This window comes from Hermetia illucens, chromosome 5 (assembly GCF_905115235.1).
Source record: "Hermetia illucens chromosome 5, iHerIll2.2.curated.20191125, whole genome shotgun sequence".
In the NCBI taxonomy this organism is placed as follows: Eukaryota; Metazoa; Arthropoda; class Insecta; order Diptera; family Stratiomyidae; genus Hermetia; species Hermetia illucens.
In genome coordinates this window covers 107,861,382-107,877,909 of record NC_051853.1, presented here as the reverse complement: position 1 = coordinate 107,877,909, position 16,528 = coordinate 107,861,382, and the positions used below count along the sequence as shown (strand labels likewise).

At 41.8% G+C, this 16,528-nt stretch overlaps 1 protein-coding gene and 1 long non-coding RNA gene across 2 annotated transcripts in view; both read right to left on the bottom strand.

Annotated features, from left to right (window-relative positions):
* The window catches only part of LOC119657524, a 30,343-nt gene extending 13,954 nt beyond the window's left edge, over positions 1-16,389 (bottom strand). The window contains exon 1 of the mRNA XM_038064468.1: positions 16,191-16,389. Within this exon, the coding sequence (XP_037920396.1) occupies positions 16,191-16,256 (66 nt within the window). The 5' untranslated portion in view covers positions 16,257-16,389. The remainder of the gene's footprint in view (positions 1-16,190) is intronic.
* LOC119657525 lies at positions 7,514-8,676 on the bottom strand. The gene is made up of 3 exons (XR_005250144.1): positions 8,480-8,676; positions 8,264-8,428; positions 7,514-8,209 (listed from the first exon to the last, which is right to left on the bottom strand). It is a non-coding gene; the product is annotated as an uncharacterized LOC119657525 (long non-coding RNA).
* Positions 16,390-16,528: the final 139 nt, after the last annotated feature.

Below are 16,528 nucleotides of genomic sequence, written 5' to 3'. Positions count from 1 at the left end.
TATGATGAAAGAATGTAGAGTAAACTAGTTCTGCTAGAACATTCAAGTCGAAGCGATCGAGGTGTGTGTTTTAAAATTGCTCTTAATATCTGGTATATTACTAATCGACAATTTCTATTAAGTGGCAAATAGAATGATTCGACAAATCAATCTAATAAAGTTAAGATGGTGATAACAAGAAGTGGTAAAAATAGTACAGTAAAGTGTAGTGCAGTTTGAATCTACAGTTTAGTCACATGATCCATTCAGATACAGCAACCATTTGTTAAACATCAAATCTCATACTTTGATAGTGCTCTTGTCAATTTTTATCAAGACGAGACGATATGCTCCATTCTACTAATTTCCGATTACGATTGTATGTACGTGCTATTCTCATTTTTAAATCGTTAATTATTTTCTCTAAACCTCCCATTTTCTTTTTCATATTTATACATTAGATTTTGAAGTTTAAACATTTCTTATTTATCTGAGTGGCTGCTATTCCAATTTTAATAAACAAGTCAATAGTTTGGGAAACGCTTTATCTATAGCTTCGTTTCTTAAAAGCCAGTGATGTAAACGTTATGTTTTATTTTGCATGCCTTACTGGATATTTTATTTTTTCTATGAAGTTTAATATAATCTAAACTACTTGAAATAATGGAAAAAGTTGCATTTTTCTGCCGAATAATTACTGCCGTTTTTTCACTTCCACTTATTCTTCAAAGTTGCCAGAATGTCTCGGTAAATAAAATGCAAGTTTTTGAGAAAAGTGTACCTAAAAGAACTGACTTTCTCCATAAGAATAAGGTCGCACCCACAGTTAGTTCTATCTTCTGTGTTATTTAACAAACACTAAAGTGTTTAAAGGGGTCATCCCGTGTGAAGGCCGTTTTTTCCGCTTTCCTAAAAAAATTTTTGTGAAGAACTGGTTAAAGATACTAATACGATTTTTTCGCCATAGATTTACTAATATCTTGAACGTGCATAGTAATTTTTCCAGCCCGATCGCATTGTGCGTTATTGAAATACGGAGCATATTAGACACCCATCTCCAAAAAAAGGGTGTTTTTCTGCTGCCACGCTAGAGGGCGCTTCGATCGACCTAAAGAAAAAAGTAAACGGCATTTTAACGTCAAGACTTAACTACAGTGCGCAAACTAGGATTATTAAAAAATATTATAAATTTATAAAACTATAATAAATTTTTGGCGGCGTGAAACTTTTTTTTTGTGAATTTTGGTGTTTTTTTAAGACGTCTTTAATGAATAAAAAAAAACTACTGAATGAATCGCAATTATCCTAGTTTGCGGACCGTAGAAATATGTCCTGGATAAGTCGTGAAAATTATATACGTAATCCATAAACCTTAGGTTTTTTGAAGGAACGCATGTACAGCATTGGATTCCATTCTTCTCCTTTTAGTGAAGTCATTTGAATGTCATTCGGAGCGATCAATACGCACTTTAGTACGGCGGTCGACATAAATCTGGCATGTGACTTATTACGTGTTTAGCACTATAATTTCCGAATGACTTCGAATATCGAAAAATCACTTTGCCTATATATTCTACACTATTTCTAGATATAATTGATGCCAAAAAAAAAAATTCGATTCCGCGGATCCGGCACACGGGATGACCCCCTTAAAGAAAGATTGTGTGCTCCGTTGAATCCCTCCACATCTCCCAGTCAAGGTAGCATGAAGGACATCCCCAATGAAGAAAATTATTAGTTTTTCCAGAATACCACGCCTGCGCAACTCATACTCACGCTGCTGAAACCCTTTTAAAAATCGCTGAAGAGCAAATAAAGCGGGGATACAAAACTCTATACATTGCTCCACAATAGTGCAAAGAGTGTTAAGGTCACTGCTGCAGAAACCAGTCGTTGATTCATTTTTCGAAGTGTTCTTTGATGCTTTTGATGTCTTTACGGCGGTAGGAAACAGCAAAATTGCTGCTCCTAAGACTAGTACCGTTGTTCAGAATCTTAACTATCATCCCCTTCTTTTACCCCCTAAGAAAAATTTCAGGTTCTCAGGATTATTACATAAGGTGAAAAAGCAACTTTACAGAAACTTCAACGGCTGCGTGCTTGTTTGGAGTAGTCTTATCATCTATGAGAGGTACAACTTCTCCCAATGTTATACGATTATGAATTGTGATGAAGTGCTTCCTCCATCTGTCAAACTGTTCACCCTGAGTGAAAACGATACTGATAACGTCACTCACGACGTATTTGGTTATACGCATTCAGAAGACAGTGGAATGCTAATCTTGAGGTTGTGAAAATTGCAGCAATTTATGAACTATCCACCGGTACCAAGGTCATGCCTCTCCATTAAATATCCAACAAGGCGTTATCAGGACCGTAAGATGGTGGAGATGCTTGGGGCGTCAGTTGTGCGATCTTGACCTCTTGCTTGGGCTCGAATTCCATCACAAACAGGTATATTTGTGATTGTTTAAGTGGACAGATTAGTATAAGTAATCTATTAAAGGTTTAAATGCTGGAAAGGGATTATATTCTTCAATTGTATTAAAAAATGAAAACTTCTTTCTTCAACTATTCTTTCCACCATATGCGCATATCGGTGGAGGTGATGTTAGCGCCCATCTTGTCATTCGGATGATCCATCAGAATGTTACTTGTTGGTCTCACCTAAAAATCGTGCAGATGGGGATAGAAACATCCATTACCGATATATCGAAAAACTCCATTGGTATGTAGCACTACAGAATTGTGACCTTACTTAATTTGGACCAGCACCACCATAAAACCTCGATTGCACTATTAGCACTGGATCGACTTCGGATTCGCCGCAAATAATCTGCAGAGTCCTACATCTCACTTTATTTATGTCCAGAGCTTCCAACGGATACCCCGGAATTCTCGCTCAAGTTGTAGGAAGCAAGCATTCTGGGGGCCCTTGACACCAAGGTCAAAAAGGATGCATACATTCCAGAAACCGTCGATGCCTATTCGAAGCGTGTGCTGACGTTTTGATACCAAGACAGTTTTCGTTTTGATTCCTTGATACACAGCTAAACCAAGAACCAAAATACTTTCAATTCCTCATTGATATTTTCCTGGAAGACATTTAAGTTTCCTATTGTTTTGAGATGACCATACTGAACTGTTAAACGACGGACCCGGCAACGACAAAGGAACAACGATTTGCGCATTTTCTCATGGAACGTGCGCTCCCTGTACAGAGATGAAGCTGATAAGCAGCTAGCCGATACCCTGTCCCAATATAGGGCTGATGTAACAGCGTTGCAAGAGATGCGATGGACAGGGACCGGTTTCCTGGAGAAGAGCCACTACACCATATATTATAGCGGCCATCCAGTAAACCATGTGCTCGGAGTAGGTTTCTTAGTCAGCCAAAAAATGAAACCTGCTGTTATCGGCTTTGAAAGTATAAGCGAACGGCTATGCACTCTGCGCTTGCGAGGCAAGTTTAGAAATATAAGCCTCATAAACGTTCACGCCCCTACAGAGGAGACTGCAGAGTCGGAGAAGGATACCTTCTACGAGGCAGTAGAAAGAACCCTCGAAGCCTGTCCCAGATATGATATCAAAATCATACTTGGGGATTTTAACAGCCAAGTAGGGAAGGAGCCCGTATTCAGGCGATACGTTGGCTCCCATAGCTTACACGAAAAAACAAATGATAACGGACTGCGGACTATTCAATTAGCAGGGTCACACGAAATGGTTGTTGGAAGTACCTGGTTTGCGCGGAAAGCGGTCCACAAACATACGTGGGCCTCTCCAGACGGGACCACTTTCAACCAAATTGACCACGTGTTGATCGAACGCCGCCACCTCTCAGCCTTGATGAATGTCAGAACATATAGGGGGGCCAATATAGACTCGGATCACTATCTCGTTGGCATGGTGCTCCGAGCTCGAATAACAATACCACCTAGAATCCCCTCTGACAATCAGGTGAGAGTGAACACTGAAGCCATCCACAACACAACCCTCCGCGACACCTATAAGAGGGAAATGGATGCCGCAATAACCGCAGTCAATAGAGGACCTGGAGATGAGGCATCAACTAATGATCTTCACAACCACCTGAAGAACGTTATCATGGATACGGCCACAAATATACTTGGCCCCAGCCGCAAAAGGAGTCGGAACGGCTGGTTTGACGATGAATGTAAGCTAGCAACGGAACGGAAGAATGCCGCATACCGAGTAATGTTGCATTCTCAAAGAACGCGGGCACGCGCAGAGACTTATCACGAACTCCGTCGAGCGGAGAAGCGACTTCACAGACGGAAAAAGGAAGCCTGGGAGAACCAACAAGTCTGTGAACTAGAAAAGTACAGGGAGCAACCGCACCAGGCGCGGAAGTTTTACCAACAAGTCAGCAGGATGAAGCCTTATACACCTCGATGCTCATCCTGCCGAGACAAAGAGGGAAATCTGATTTCCGACAGAATGGGCATATTAGAGCGATGGGTTGAGTACTTTGATGAGCTACTGAACAACCAGAACATCGGCGAGTTGGAGGTCCCGCCAACTGAAGACGACGGACAAATACTGCCACCACCAAGTTTAGGAGAAACAGTCCGTGCAATTCATCGGCTAAAAAATCATAAGTCGCCAGGAGCCGATGGAATTACAGCCGAATTGGTTAAATATGGAGGCGACCAGTTACACCAAGTGGTTCATCAACTTGTGCTCAAGGTATGGGACAGCGAATCAATGCCTGACGATTGGCAGCGAGGCATTATCTGTCTCATACATAAAAAGGGAGATATCACACAGTGCAGCAATTATAGAGGTATCACGTTGCTGAGTACCATCTATAAGATATTCTCCACTATCTTGCTAGGCCGGATAGCCCCATACGCCCAGAACATCATTGGCCCATACCAAAGAGGCTTCACTCCAGGCAAATCAGCAACAGATCAGATTTTCTCTCTGCGGCAGGCGATGGAAAAACTGTTGGAATATGGACAACAGTTGCACCATCTGTTCATCGACTTTAAAGCCGCCTATGATAGCATAGCCAGGGTAAAACTGTACACGGCCATGAGAGAATTCGGTATCCCGACGAAATTAATAAGACTGACTAGGCTGACCCTGACCAATGTGCGAGGCCAGATAAAAGCAGCAGGATCACTCTCAAGACCATTCGACATCAACAACGGTCTACGACAAGGGGATGCACTATCATGCGTCCTCTTTAACCTGGCCCTCGAGAAGGTGATCCGTGATGCTGAGGTGAATGCTAGAGGTACGATCCTCTTCAAGTCCACCCAACTACTGGCCTATGCTGACGATATCGACATCATGGGAAGAACCATCCGAGACGTTCAAACTGCCTTCATCCAGATCGAGCAGGCGGCGCGAGATCTTGGGCTGCACATCAATGAAGGCAAGACAAAATACATGGTGGCAACGTCAGCACCGAAGACGAATCAACCAACAACATCAAACCGCACTGGTCAAACACAAGCACGAACAAGAATAAGGATAGGGGAATACAACTTTGAGACCGTTGACAATTTCTCCTATCTAGGGTCGAAAATCACAACCGATAACAACTACGATGATGAAATCCGCGCACGGTTGTTGTCAGCCAACAGAGCCTATTTCAGCTTACAAAGACTGTTCCGCTCGAAACGTCTCACCATAGGGTCAAAGCTCTTACTGTACAAGACTATGATCTTGCCAGTCCTCATGTATTCCTCGGAAACTTGGGTTCTTAGCAAGAAAAATTGCGAACTCTTGGCCGCGTTCGAGAGAAGAATCCTCCGAAGAATTTTTGGCCCCCTACATGAGGATGGACGATTCCGTAGCCTACACAATGACGAAATCTATGAGCGATACCATGACCGTCCGGTTGTGGATAAAATCCGGCTCAATAGGTTACGGTGGGCGGGTCACTTAATCCGTATGGATGAAGATGATCCCACCCGGAAAGTCTATAAGGGCAATATCTATGGTAGGAAAAGAAGACGAGGCAGACCCTGCCTAAGATGGAGCGATGGCGTGGGCCAGGACGCCAGACAGCTTTTAGGGATATCGAATTGGTGGACCTCGGCGCAAAGCCGGGATGTCTGGAGTTCCTTATTAAGGCAGGCCTAGACCGGATACCGGTTGTTGCGCCGTTGATGATGATGATGATGATACTGAACTGTGGTGAATGACCTTTTATTGCACGTTGTTTGCAAAATCAAATGTCTTTACGGTGTTGAAAACAAAACCTTATTAAAATCGATTTACTGTCTGTTTCTCACACCCATTGTCCTAGAAACGGTTACTCCTACTGATACGGCAACTGTGAATCCCCTTGCATGCCGTGAGTAACATTGTTCAACGTTGAGTGTAAGGGAGGATCGCAAGTTTTCTTCACCGAATGTAGTCAGATGGGGTATCAAATGAAAGATCTCAACTTGTTTTAGTTAACGAAGGATAGATTTTCCACTATATTTATATAAAACAGGAAATATTATCAGGAGTTAATCCAAGCTATTCTGAAAAGTTTTTTATTTGGGTGAATTTTAATTAAATGTGTTTGTCAATAACTGAACCTAACTTCTTTTTCATCCGATCTTATTCCAGCTTAGATCTCTTCCATTCTCTTTCTCCATACGACGTTGGAGGCAGGTTCTCCCATATGTATTTAATTGCTTACTGTACCAACAATGATAATTACTCGACCCTAACTAGGTGCCTATTAGAATATTATAATTGGCACCTGGTTATGGTCCGGAAGTTATCATTGTTGGTGCAGTCTGCGATCAACGGATTGGTTGAGCATCAGTCCTCAAACTCGTTGCCTCGGCTTTTTAACCTTTTTTACTTCTTTGCGAAGAATAGAACATCCATGTAATTTTTCTTTCCATTTCATTTCATTTTCATCACAAAAAACAATAATGAAACCAGAGAAGAGAAGAGAATCGAAAGGCTAAAATTCAACCACCTTCGCTACAGCTACAGCTCTTGTAATAAATTCAGACCCAGTGAACAATAAAAAGTAAACAATTGTAATGGAAGAAAAATCCAACGATCAATGCGACAATATTAACGATTATAATAACTCATATCGTCGCTAAACTATGGTATTTAGTGAAGCCCGTCTTTTTAATGACTTTTTTCGAAGGGATCAACATTTATTGTTTTAGTCGCATAACCAGAAATCCAATCTAATTAAAACTCTAAGAATTTGAAGTTGTAATGTTAGTACACATGCACATAAATTTTATAGATGGATGTTTTTAAATCGGGAGACAGGACGAATATTGAATTTAATTTCAAGTTATCTACAAAAATATAATTTACTATCGATTATTCCGTGCCTGGTGCAACACGGGCACCTCGTAATAGGTCACTGGTTGTGTTTTAACATCAAAGGTCACTCATACATTACATTTTTTCATGTTTCGAAACATCAACAAATCTTCGCCACCAATAGTAAAGCTATGATTTTGATGAAAATTGTTCAATTTTCGCGGCGAACATCGTATAGGTACACATGAAGCAACATTTGAACACTTTCAGGTCTTCTGGAAAGATGAAAAAATTCGAATTGCGGCGCAGAAGTCGAGCTTATTTCTGGTAAGTTCTTTACATCTAGGAATGCTTTTCCAACCCATAATTTTGAAAGAATATCAATATTATGGGCGAGACTGCATTCGGAAAAACGTCGTCGGTCTTTAATAGCATTCGAATCAAATCGTGGTGTTAGGAAGTTTTATTCACGATAACTTTGCAGCAGGCACATAGGAATTAATTAAGCAATGGCTAGGAGACTACCACAATGAGATGCGCAGGGATTGGGTAGAACAACGTCTTGGCTAGAATTAAAATGAAGAAAAGTAATTAATCCCAAAATCTCTTTCCTAAAATATTCACTCAAATCTCTTAGATCCTATCCCGGCAACAATCACATTCGACTTATCGTAATTTCTTAGGCATTGTGGAAAGACTGGGAGGCTACTTGTCCTATAATCCCTATTAACAAAAGTTTGTCTTTTAAACAACTGCCAATCCAACAAATTAGTACAACTTCTATGTCGAAAGAACCCTATTTTGAGGATACTTACAGGATTGCATATTCTTACTATTCTATTCTGTTGATTGAGGATTACGATTGACGATTAGTTGTGTTTTCACTTAATGCGACCTCGATATTTCGTTAGATATCAAACCAAAATCGATATAATCAAACGAGAGCAAAGTCCACAACACACGTCTTCTGAAACGCCCACTAATTTTAGCATCCATCTATCCATATGCGATCTACTCCTACCTATACTTTCACTTAGTAATCAAAGGGGTTTTTAAGTTTTTGTTGAAGAAATCGGGTCGCTGTCTGTGTGTCTGTTATACGCAGTTTTCTCAGAAACGACTATAACAATTGACATGAAGCTTTGTTCTGTTGAAGGGGGTAAGCTGCTCCCGAAATATATATACACTGAAAAATAAAAATTGTAGTTTGAAGCAAGCTACTAGTCTATCAATTGACATGAAATTCGATGGGAACTGTAGAACCCCACACATGGGGTGAATTACACTGCTGCACGTTGAATTTAAGGGTGAATTCGGTGAACAAATTTAGCCACTTTCCAAAGCTCTGGCATATTATGCAAAATGGGGGAATGCGGGGACTGGAAAGTAATAATTTCTTTCACGAACTCGTTCTCAGAAACTGCTCGGCCGAAAAATCTGAAAAGAATCATGAAGATGCCACTATATGGTGTCTATACCGATATTTCTTTAAGTAAAATTAATGATGCTATAATACCATATTTTTTTGAAAATCGACTGGATCCCCCCTTAAGTTTATCGTAGAATCAAATTTGCAGTAATATAGGGTACAATATAGAGCACGATATTACCAAGTTTGGTAGAAATCACACTATTATTTATAAAGTTATAACAGTGTGGCGAAATGATTACCTCAGTAAGGGTCTTAGGCGATTCTTTCGTAGCGACCTCGGTATATTAAAATATTCAAGAAATTATCCACGAAGCATGAATAGCTGCTAGTATTCAAGCGCTTGAACAATAACTGTTACATAGACGTGTGGCATACAGTATAGATGAGGGCAATCATAATGAGTTTATATCAAATCGTCATCGGGAAGAACGTAAGGATTTCGAAGTGAAAATCCAATTTCTCAAGAAAAGTGATAGGAAACGAAAAGGAGTTCTTGATTAGATAGCCAAGCTTGAAATTGACTTAGACACGTTCAAGAATTGAATGAATTGAACAAAAGTGCATAGATGACAGTCGACGCACAATCCAATGTCGTCGAACCTCTTCCTGACAGTGGAACACCAGAATAGATAATCAACCACAAGTGCAATCTCGGGCAACGAAAGTCCAAAAGCCTTCTACTCGATCCTCTCCGATGACGATTGCTTATACATCGTAGTTATCCATTAGTTGGGTGTGACTGAACGCAAAATGCACGATATCCGCTATTCTCGAAACGAAACTGCCAATCATATCCGAGAAAATAACGACACTCTCATCTGCTACATGACCCGGAGCGATTTGTTCACCGACGAGAAACTTTCGAAGTACTGCGACTTGATACGCAACACGTGTGGGACAGACAGGTGGAAATCAAGGCACCGAGCCGCTCACAATCCAGGGCGAAGCGGAATTCCTCGGTCCTCCACTAGTCCTAATGTCCCATCGATTAATGTACAGCCTCGGCGAACATTACAACTCGACGAAGAAACAAGGCACCGTCACAGACGATACCAATGACTCCGGTCAAAATGTTATTTGACAAACTTCTCCGATATTAACTAGCGAAATTCAGGTGAAAAACAGCTCTTCGAATTCCGTGGAGATGTCTCTTAAGGTGCCACCGTTTTGGCGGCGGAAATGTGGTTCCTTCAGTGGGCGGGCATCATGACGGACGCGACTAAATTAAAAGTGTTGGAAAGTGTCGCACGAAGCCGCCGAGCTGGCGGAATTGAAGAAGCAAATGGCTGTGCCTACGGCCAATGTGGTCATACTGACGGCGGCGATGAATGTTTTGCGTTCGAGAGAGCGGTCGCGAACACGTTCATCGTCCGATTGAAGAAATGGACGTTCGGATAGCCGTGCTCCGCATTAAATTCAGGCGTATGCTGGTACCATCGTAGCTTTAAGCCATTAAATGTACCAGCCCATGCACTTCTGCTCATAGTAGTTGAAATTAGTAAACTCTACATCACAATTTCATCATAAGTTACAGCTACAGGCAAGTAGACATAAATCTTGGCTTGTGTAGGACTTTTTCGTGACGCTTCATTTTGGCTGACATTAGTGTCCCCATATTAGGCGTCCACTTCCTGTGTTATTATGGGCTGCTGGTGGATATGCATCATAAGTCCCTGATAAATCCCACAATCTTCGAGTTCACTCAGATGAATTTTAGCCTGTGCAAGGTGGCCAGAGATTCATCCACTCTGTACTACGAAATTTGAGCTTCTGTTGAGTCTACTTGGATGGCATTTAGGTCGCATCTTCCACCGAGTCTGAGCATTTAGAATATCTGGAGTATATTTTTTGCAACGTCCCCTTGACAATGGCCTAATTCTTAACGGTGAAAAGTGCATATTTCCCCAGTAGTAGGTGAAGTTTCTGGCCATTCGGTCAATCCTGGCGGCGCCACCAGGCTAACTAAAGCCCTACCTTCCTGTCTTAAGTCCAGAGAAACGCGGGAGGTTGTGTAGTCCACGCAGCCGTCCAAGCGTTTGAAACAACCAGGCAATAGCTGGTAAATGCTACGTTTTTGGCACTTCCTCAACAAGATGCACACCTAGGCCATGCTTGTCAATACTTCAGACATTGCAGTAAGCGCTTCTCTTCACCATTTGGTGAACCAAAGCTAACAATCTTTGGGTTTTTTTCTCGCAACAGTTAAATCCCCCTCAACGGAATTACAGCGCCTATGGTAGTGAATTACTAGCGCGCATCAAGTATTTTCGTTTTTCCATTGAAGCCAAGCCGTTCATCATGCTTCCCGACCATAATCCGGGCCATAACTCTCTAACTCTAACGCGGCCCAACAACGTTCCTCCTCGCCAATTTCGGCGCTTAGCCAGTTTACATCGGACATTCACCATGTGTCCGGAAAAGGCAACTTAGCTATAATTTTGGACTCTGCGATAGTTTCCCAAGGCGAATAAATGAATACTGCAAAATGAAAGGACATCACACCAAATATTAAATGAATGAATTGTTTACTTAACATGTAAATAAATTAAAAACAATACAGTAGTTACTATATTTTTTGGAATATTTAAAAAAAACAAGTGATTCTCTCCATCCTTTAGACTGCCGCGCGACGGAAAAACTGTTGGAATATCGTCATTACGACAACCTAGCCACGCTAAAACTGTACACGAGCTTGAGAGATTGGGTATCTCAACTAAATTAGTAAAACTGATTAGACTCACTCCAACCAATGTGCGAGGCAAGATAAAAGGATCAACGGTTTAAGACAAGGAGATGCAAGAGGCGCCACTGTTTTTAAGTGTACGCAACTATTGGCCTATGCTGACGATATTGACATAATGAAAAAAACACCCCGAAATGTACAAGCTGCCTTAATCCAGATATAGTAGGCATCATGAGATCTTGAGCTGCACATAAATGACACGACCAGGTACATGATGCTGACGTCAGCACCAAAAACGAAGGCAACAACCTCCATAGCACTTCCTTTTTTCAGCCGTTGTTCCGTTCACAAGTGGGGTCGATTTCGCAATTTAGATCTATCAAATGCCTGATCTGGATGCAATCGCGAGGCTTTCAAATTCTCATCCAGCGTTTTAAGCCACCTTTCTTTCGGCCGGCCTTCATCGACTTCGATGTTCAGACCAATCTTAGCGATTGAATTCTCGTTAGCGCGAATTGTGTGACCATACTATCGAAGACGCCTCTCTCGTAATTTTTCCACGATCGATGCAACTCCATATCGATCGCGGATATCATTTCGGATGTGATCAAAACATGTCACGCCACTACTCCAACGACAACTTTGAAACCTTCTTTTGTCTATGGTCAGAAATCACAATCGAGAATAGCTATAACAAGAAAATGGGCGCACTATTGTTGCCCACCAACAAAAGTTTGGGAAGCCGCTTTTGAAATAGAAGTCATTCCTCAACCAACCCAAAATCAATCAAAAGCTGACCTTAAACGACCAGTATTTCATCAGTCAGGATGAGAAATTTATAGCAAACTGGTCGCCTAGGGTATTTTTATGGCAATGACTGTGAACCTGATGAAAATTTAAATTTTTATATAAAATCGCTCAGTCTGGCTGGACTGATGATAAGTTGAGTGTAGTGCAGTTGTTCAAATATGACTTCCGAATGTGTCGAATCTTTAAATACATGTATCAAAACTGTTTTTTTGTCTTCTTGTTTACCCTGAACACGTCAGTCCGTCAGTAATTTCATCATTCCATTTTTGATGGATTCTTGGGATGACATCAAGTGTCTTCAGTTTCTGAACCTTATAAAAGGATACTATAACAATGACCCCGTATCCTTCCATTTGACTTATGAAATCCCCTTCGCTTCTCAACCTTTTTCCCAACAAGAGTTCCAAGAGGTCCTCGAAGACACAAAAAGCGCCCTGCGCATGGTATGGATGGGATCATCTACTCCAGTGGCTGAACCAATCGACACGAGCACCAGACCGTGAGGTGAAACTAGTCCCGATCCCTAAGAACGGCAAATCTTAAAAAGGATCTCAACAATTTTAGGCCGATCTCACACCTCAACAAGATCTTTAAATTAACAAATGCCATGGTTAAATTTAGGCTTGTCCTAGTTCTTGAGAACCTCCGCCTGCTCCTATAGAAAAGCTTTGCTTACAGGAGACACAGGTCCACCTACTCTTGTCTCAATCACTTGCTACTTCGCATTGCCATTGAGAAGAGCCACGAAAAACACGTTCTTTTCTTGTCCCTGGGCATCATTAAGACCTACGAGAGGTGGACCTGCCCCTTTTCATAGGAATCATGTTTCAGACATCATCCTATGGATATGGAACATCATGCGAAATAGGAATAGGGCCTGATAAACAGTGACATTCCCCAAAGGTATGTTCTTAGCCCAGTAATCTTCAACGTTTATACGAACTCTCTTTACACGAAATGGTCCCGCAAAGTGTAAATTTTTCAATATGTTGATGATTTACTAATTTATGCCTCTGGTGACTCCCGGGAGGATACTCCCTTCGATCTTAGTTGGATGTCTTCATAAATCAGTGTAACCTCCTGAATTTTCCTATCAACGTGTGCGATTGCTTTTGATCGTTCTCTGCTCGATGTATCCAGACTCAGTATCAATAACATAATAACATATGTATAAGTTACAACTGGAGGAAAAGCAGCACCCGTTCAATGTGTACATATTTACAAAGTTCATCCCGCTTAATATCAATTCTCCCTCTGGAGTATCTCCAGTCGAATCCCGGAGCCCCCACAGTCAAGTTCGGAGGGTATATCCTTTTGTCCGGGGCCCGCCTATATATATGATACATAGTTTTCAGTTTGGGAGAACCAACAAGTCTGTGAACTCTAAAAGTACAGGGAGCAACCGCACCAGGTCAGAGTGAAATTATGCGGTGTTTCCAACGATTAATTAATTGAAGTAATAAAAACTTGTTGTTTCTTTTTCGTTGGTGTGGGTATTTATTCTTGCAAATACCGATATTTCGGGAACCACTTGTTTCCTTCATCAGTGCAAACTTGTTTTGCAAGAATAAATACCCACACCAACGAAAAAGAAACAACAAGTTTTTATTACTTCAATTAACCGCACCAGGGCCGGAAGTTTTACCAACAAGTCAGCAGGATGAAACTTTATACACCTCGATGCTTATCCTGCCGAGATAAAGAGGGAAATCTGATTTCTGACAGAATGGCATATTGGGTTGAATACTTTGACGAACTACTGAACAACCAGAACATCGGCGAGTTGGAGGTCCCGCCAACTGAAGTCGACGAACAAATACTGCCACCACCAAGTATAGGAGAAACAGTCCGTACAATTCATCGGCTTAAAAATCATAAGTCGCCAGGAGCCGATGGAATTATAGCCAAATTAATTAAATATGGAGGCGACCAGTTACACCAAGTGGTTCATCAACGTGCTCAAGATATGGGACGGCGAACCAATGCCTGTCGATTGGCAACGAGGCATTATCTGTCTCAAACATAAAAAGGGAGATATCACACAGTGCAGCAATTATAGAGGTATCACGTTACTGAGTACCATCTATAAAATATTCTCCGCTATCTTGCTAGGTCGGATATCCCCATACGCCCAGAACATCATTGGCCCATACCAAAGAGGCTCCAGGCGAATCAGCAACAGATCAAATTTTCTCTCTGCGGCAAACGATGGAAAAAGTGTTGGAATATGGACAACAGTTGCACCATCTATTCATCAACTTTAAAGCCGCCTATGATAGCATAGCCAGGGTGAAACTGTACACGGTCATATGAGAATTCAGTATCCCAACGAAATTAGGAGATAATTACTCTCAAGACCATTCGACATCAACAATGGTCTACAACAAGGGGATGCCCTATCATGCGTCCTCTTTAACCTGGCCCTCGAGAAAGTGATCCGTGATGCTGAGGTAAATACAAGAGATTCGATCCTCTTTAAGTCCACCCAACTACTGGCCTATGCTGACGATATCGACATCATCATCCAGATCGAGCATGCGGCGCGAGATCTTGGGCTGCACATAAATGAAGGCAAGACAAAGTGGCAACGTCAGCACCGAAGACGAATCAACCAACAACATCAAACCGCACTGGTCAAACGGGAAGAATAAAGATAGGAGAACACAACTTTGAGACCGTTGACAGTTTCTCCTATCTAGGGTCGAAAATAACAACCGATAACAGTTACGATGATGAAATCCGCGCACGGTTGTTGTCAGCCAACAGAGCCTATTTCAGCTTACAAAAACTGTTCCGCTCGAAACGTCTCACTATAGGGTCAAAACTCTTATTGTACAAGACAAGATCTTGCCAGTCTTCATGTATTCCTCGGAGACTTGCTAAGAAGAATTGCGAACTCTTGGCCGCGTTCGAGAGAAAAATCCGCCGAAGAATTTTTGGCCCCTAGATGAGGATGGACGATTCCGTAGCATACACAATGACGAAATCTATGAGCGATACCATGACCGCCCGGTTGTGGATAAAATCCGGCTCAATAGGTTACGGTGCGTGGGACACTAAATCCATATGGATGAGGATGATCCAGCCCGGAAAGTCTATAAGGGCAAAATCTATGGTAGAAAAAGAAGACGAGGCAGACCCTGGCTAAGATGGAGCGATGACGTAGGCCAGGACGCCAGACAGCTTTTAGGGATATCGAATTGGTGGACCTCGGCGCAAAACCGGAATGTCTGGGGTTCCTTATTAAGGCAGGCCTAGACCGGATACCGGTTGTTGCGCCGTTGATGATGATCATACGAGTCGCAAACTTTGGTTTTTTTTCCTTTTGGTTTCTCTTTACGACTTTAAAATAAGGAGATCCAATCAATCTCCCTGCCCTGCATTTTCTAATAACATTTCCACGAATTGCTTCATAGCTTGTCGAATCGTTGGCATCATTGGCAACAGCCTGCCATTGCGTATCTCTTGCCATCTCTCGTGATCGTAAGTCGGATCAATGTGTCACAGCATTGCATCGTTAGCTTGCCGGGACCTCGCAGACCAAACAAAATCAACAACAAATACTACTGATCGTGTAAGGTCAGCCAAACGTTTCGGTTGGTTAGCTTAGCTTCCCCTAAAGGTATCAAATAAAACTGTGCGAGAGGAGAGGAGAGGGGAGAAAGGGTGCGTAAAAATTAGAGTTTATAGGGTTTTTTGTGTATTATTAACTAAGTTTAACGACCTTATAGGCTACTAGGGGCAGAATTTAGTTTAGATAGATTCTTGTTATTGGTTTACAAACAAGGAGGGATTAAGAATATGCCTGGTTTAAGAAGTGGGAGGACTGAGTACCCGCTGGGAGCCAGTATCCACAAGGGATATCTCTCGAGTTCGTGTTATTGTGGCTTATGACAACCGAGGCTTTGCAAAGACTTTTTTCACTATTTGCGCCCATACTTTTCCGATAGTACTTCAGGAGAACTTTCTTATGGATTACACTCAGAGTTCACGGGAACCGCGCATTGTATCGAAGGATCTCACCTGCTTTAGTATGCGCCGCATGTCCTCAGTGCTCAGTAAATTTGTGTAGACGTATTCCATTTTCATCAAGAAAGCACTACTAATTCCAATGAAAACTGTCCAAAGAGCACGAAATCCATTCCAAACAAATAAACCAACTTCCAATTCCGCCTGGGAAATAACCGTCAAACGACAATGGCGTTTACATTGACAGCCGTCAAAGTCATCGCTATATCCACTGCACGGAATTTATCGAACATCGAAATTTGTGGATGCTGATTACTATAATAATTCGTTAAACAATTTTATTTTTGAATTTTGTATTAAAATTGCACAACCCCAACACATTCATGGCGACG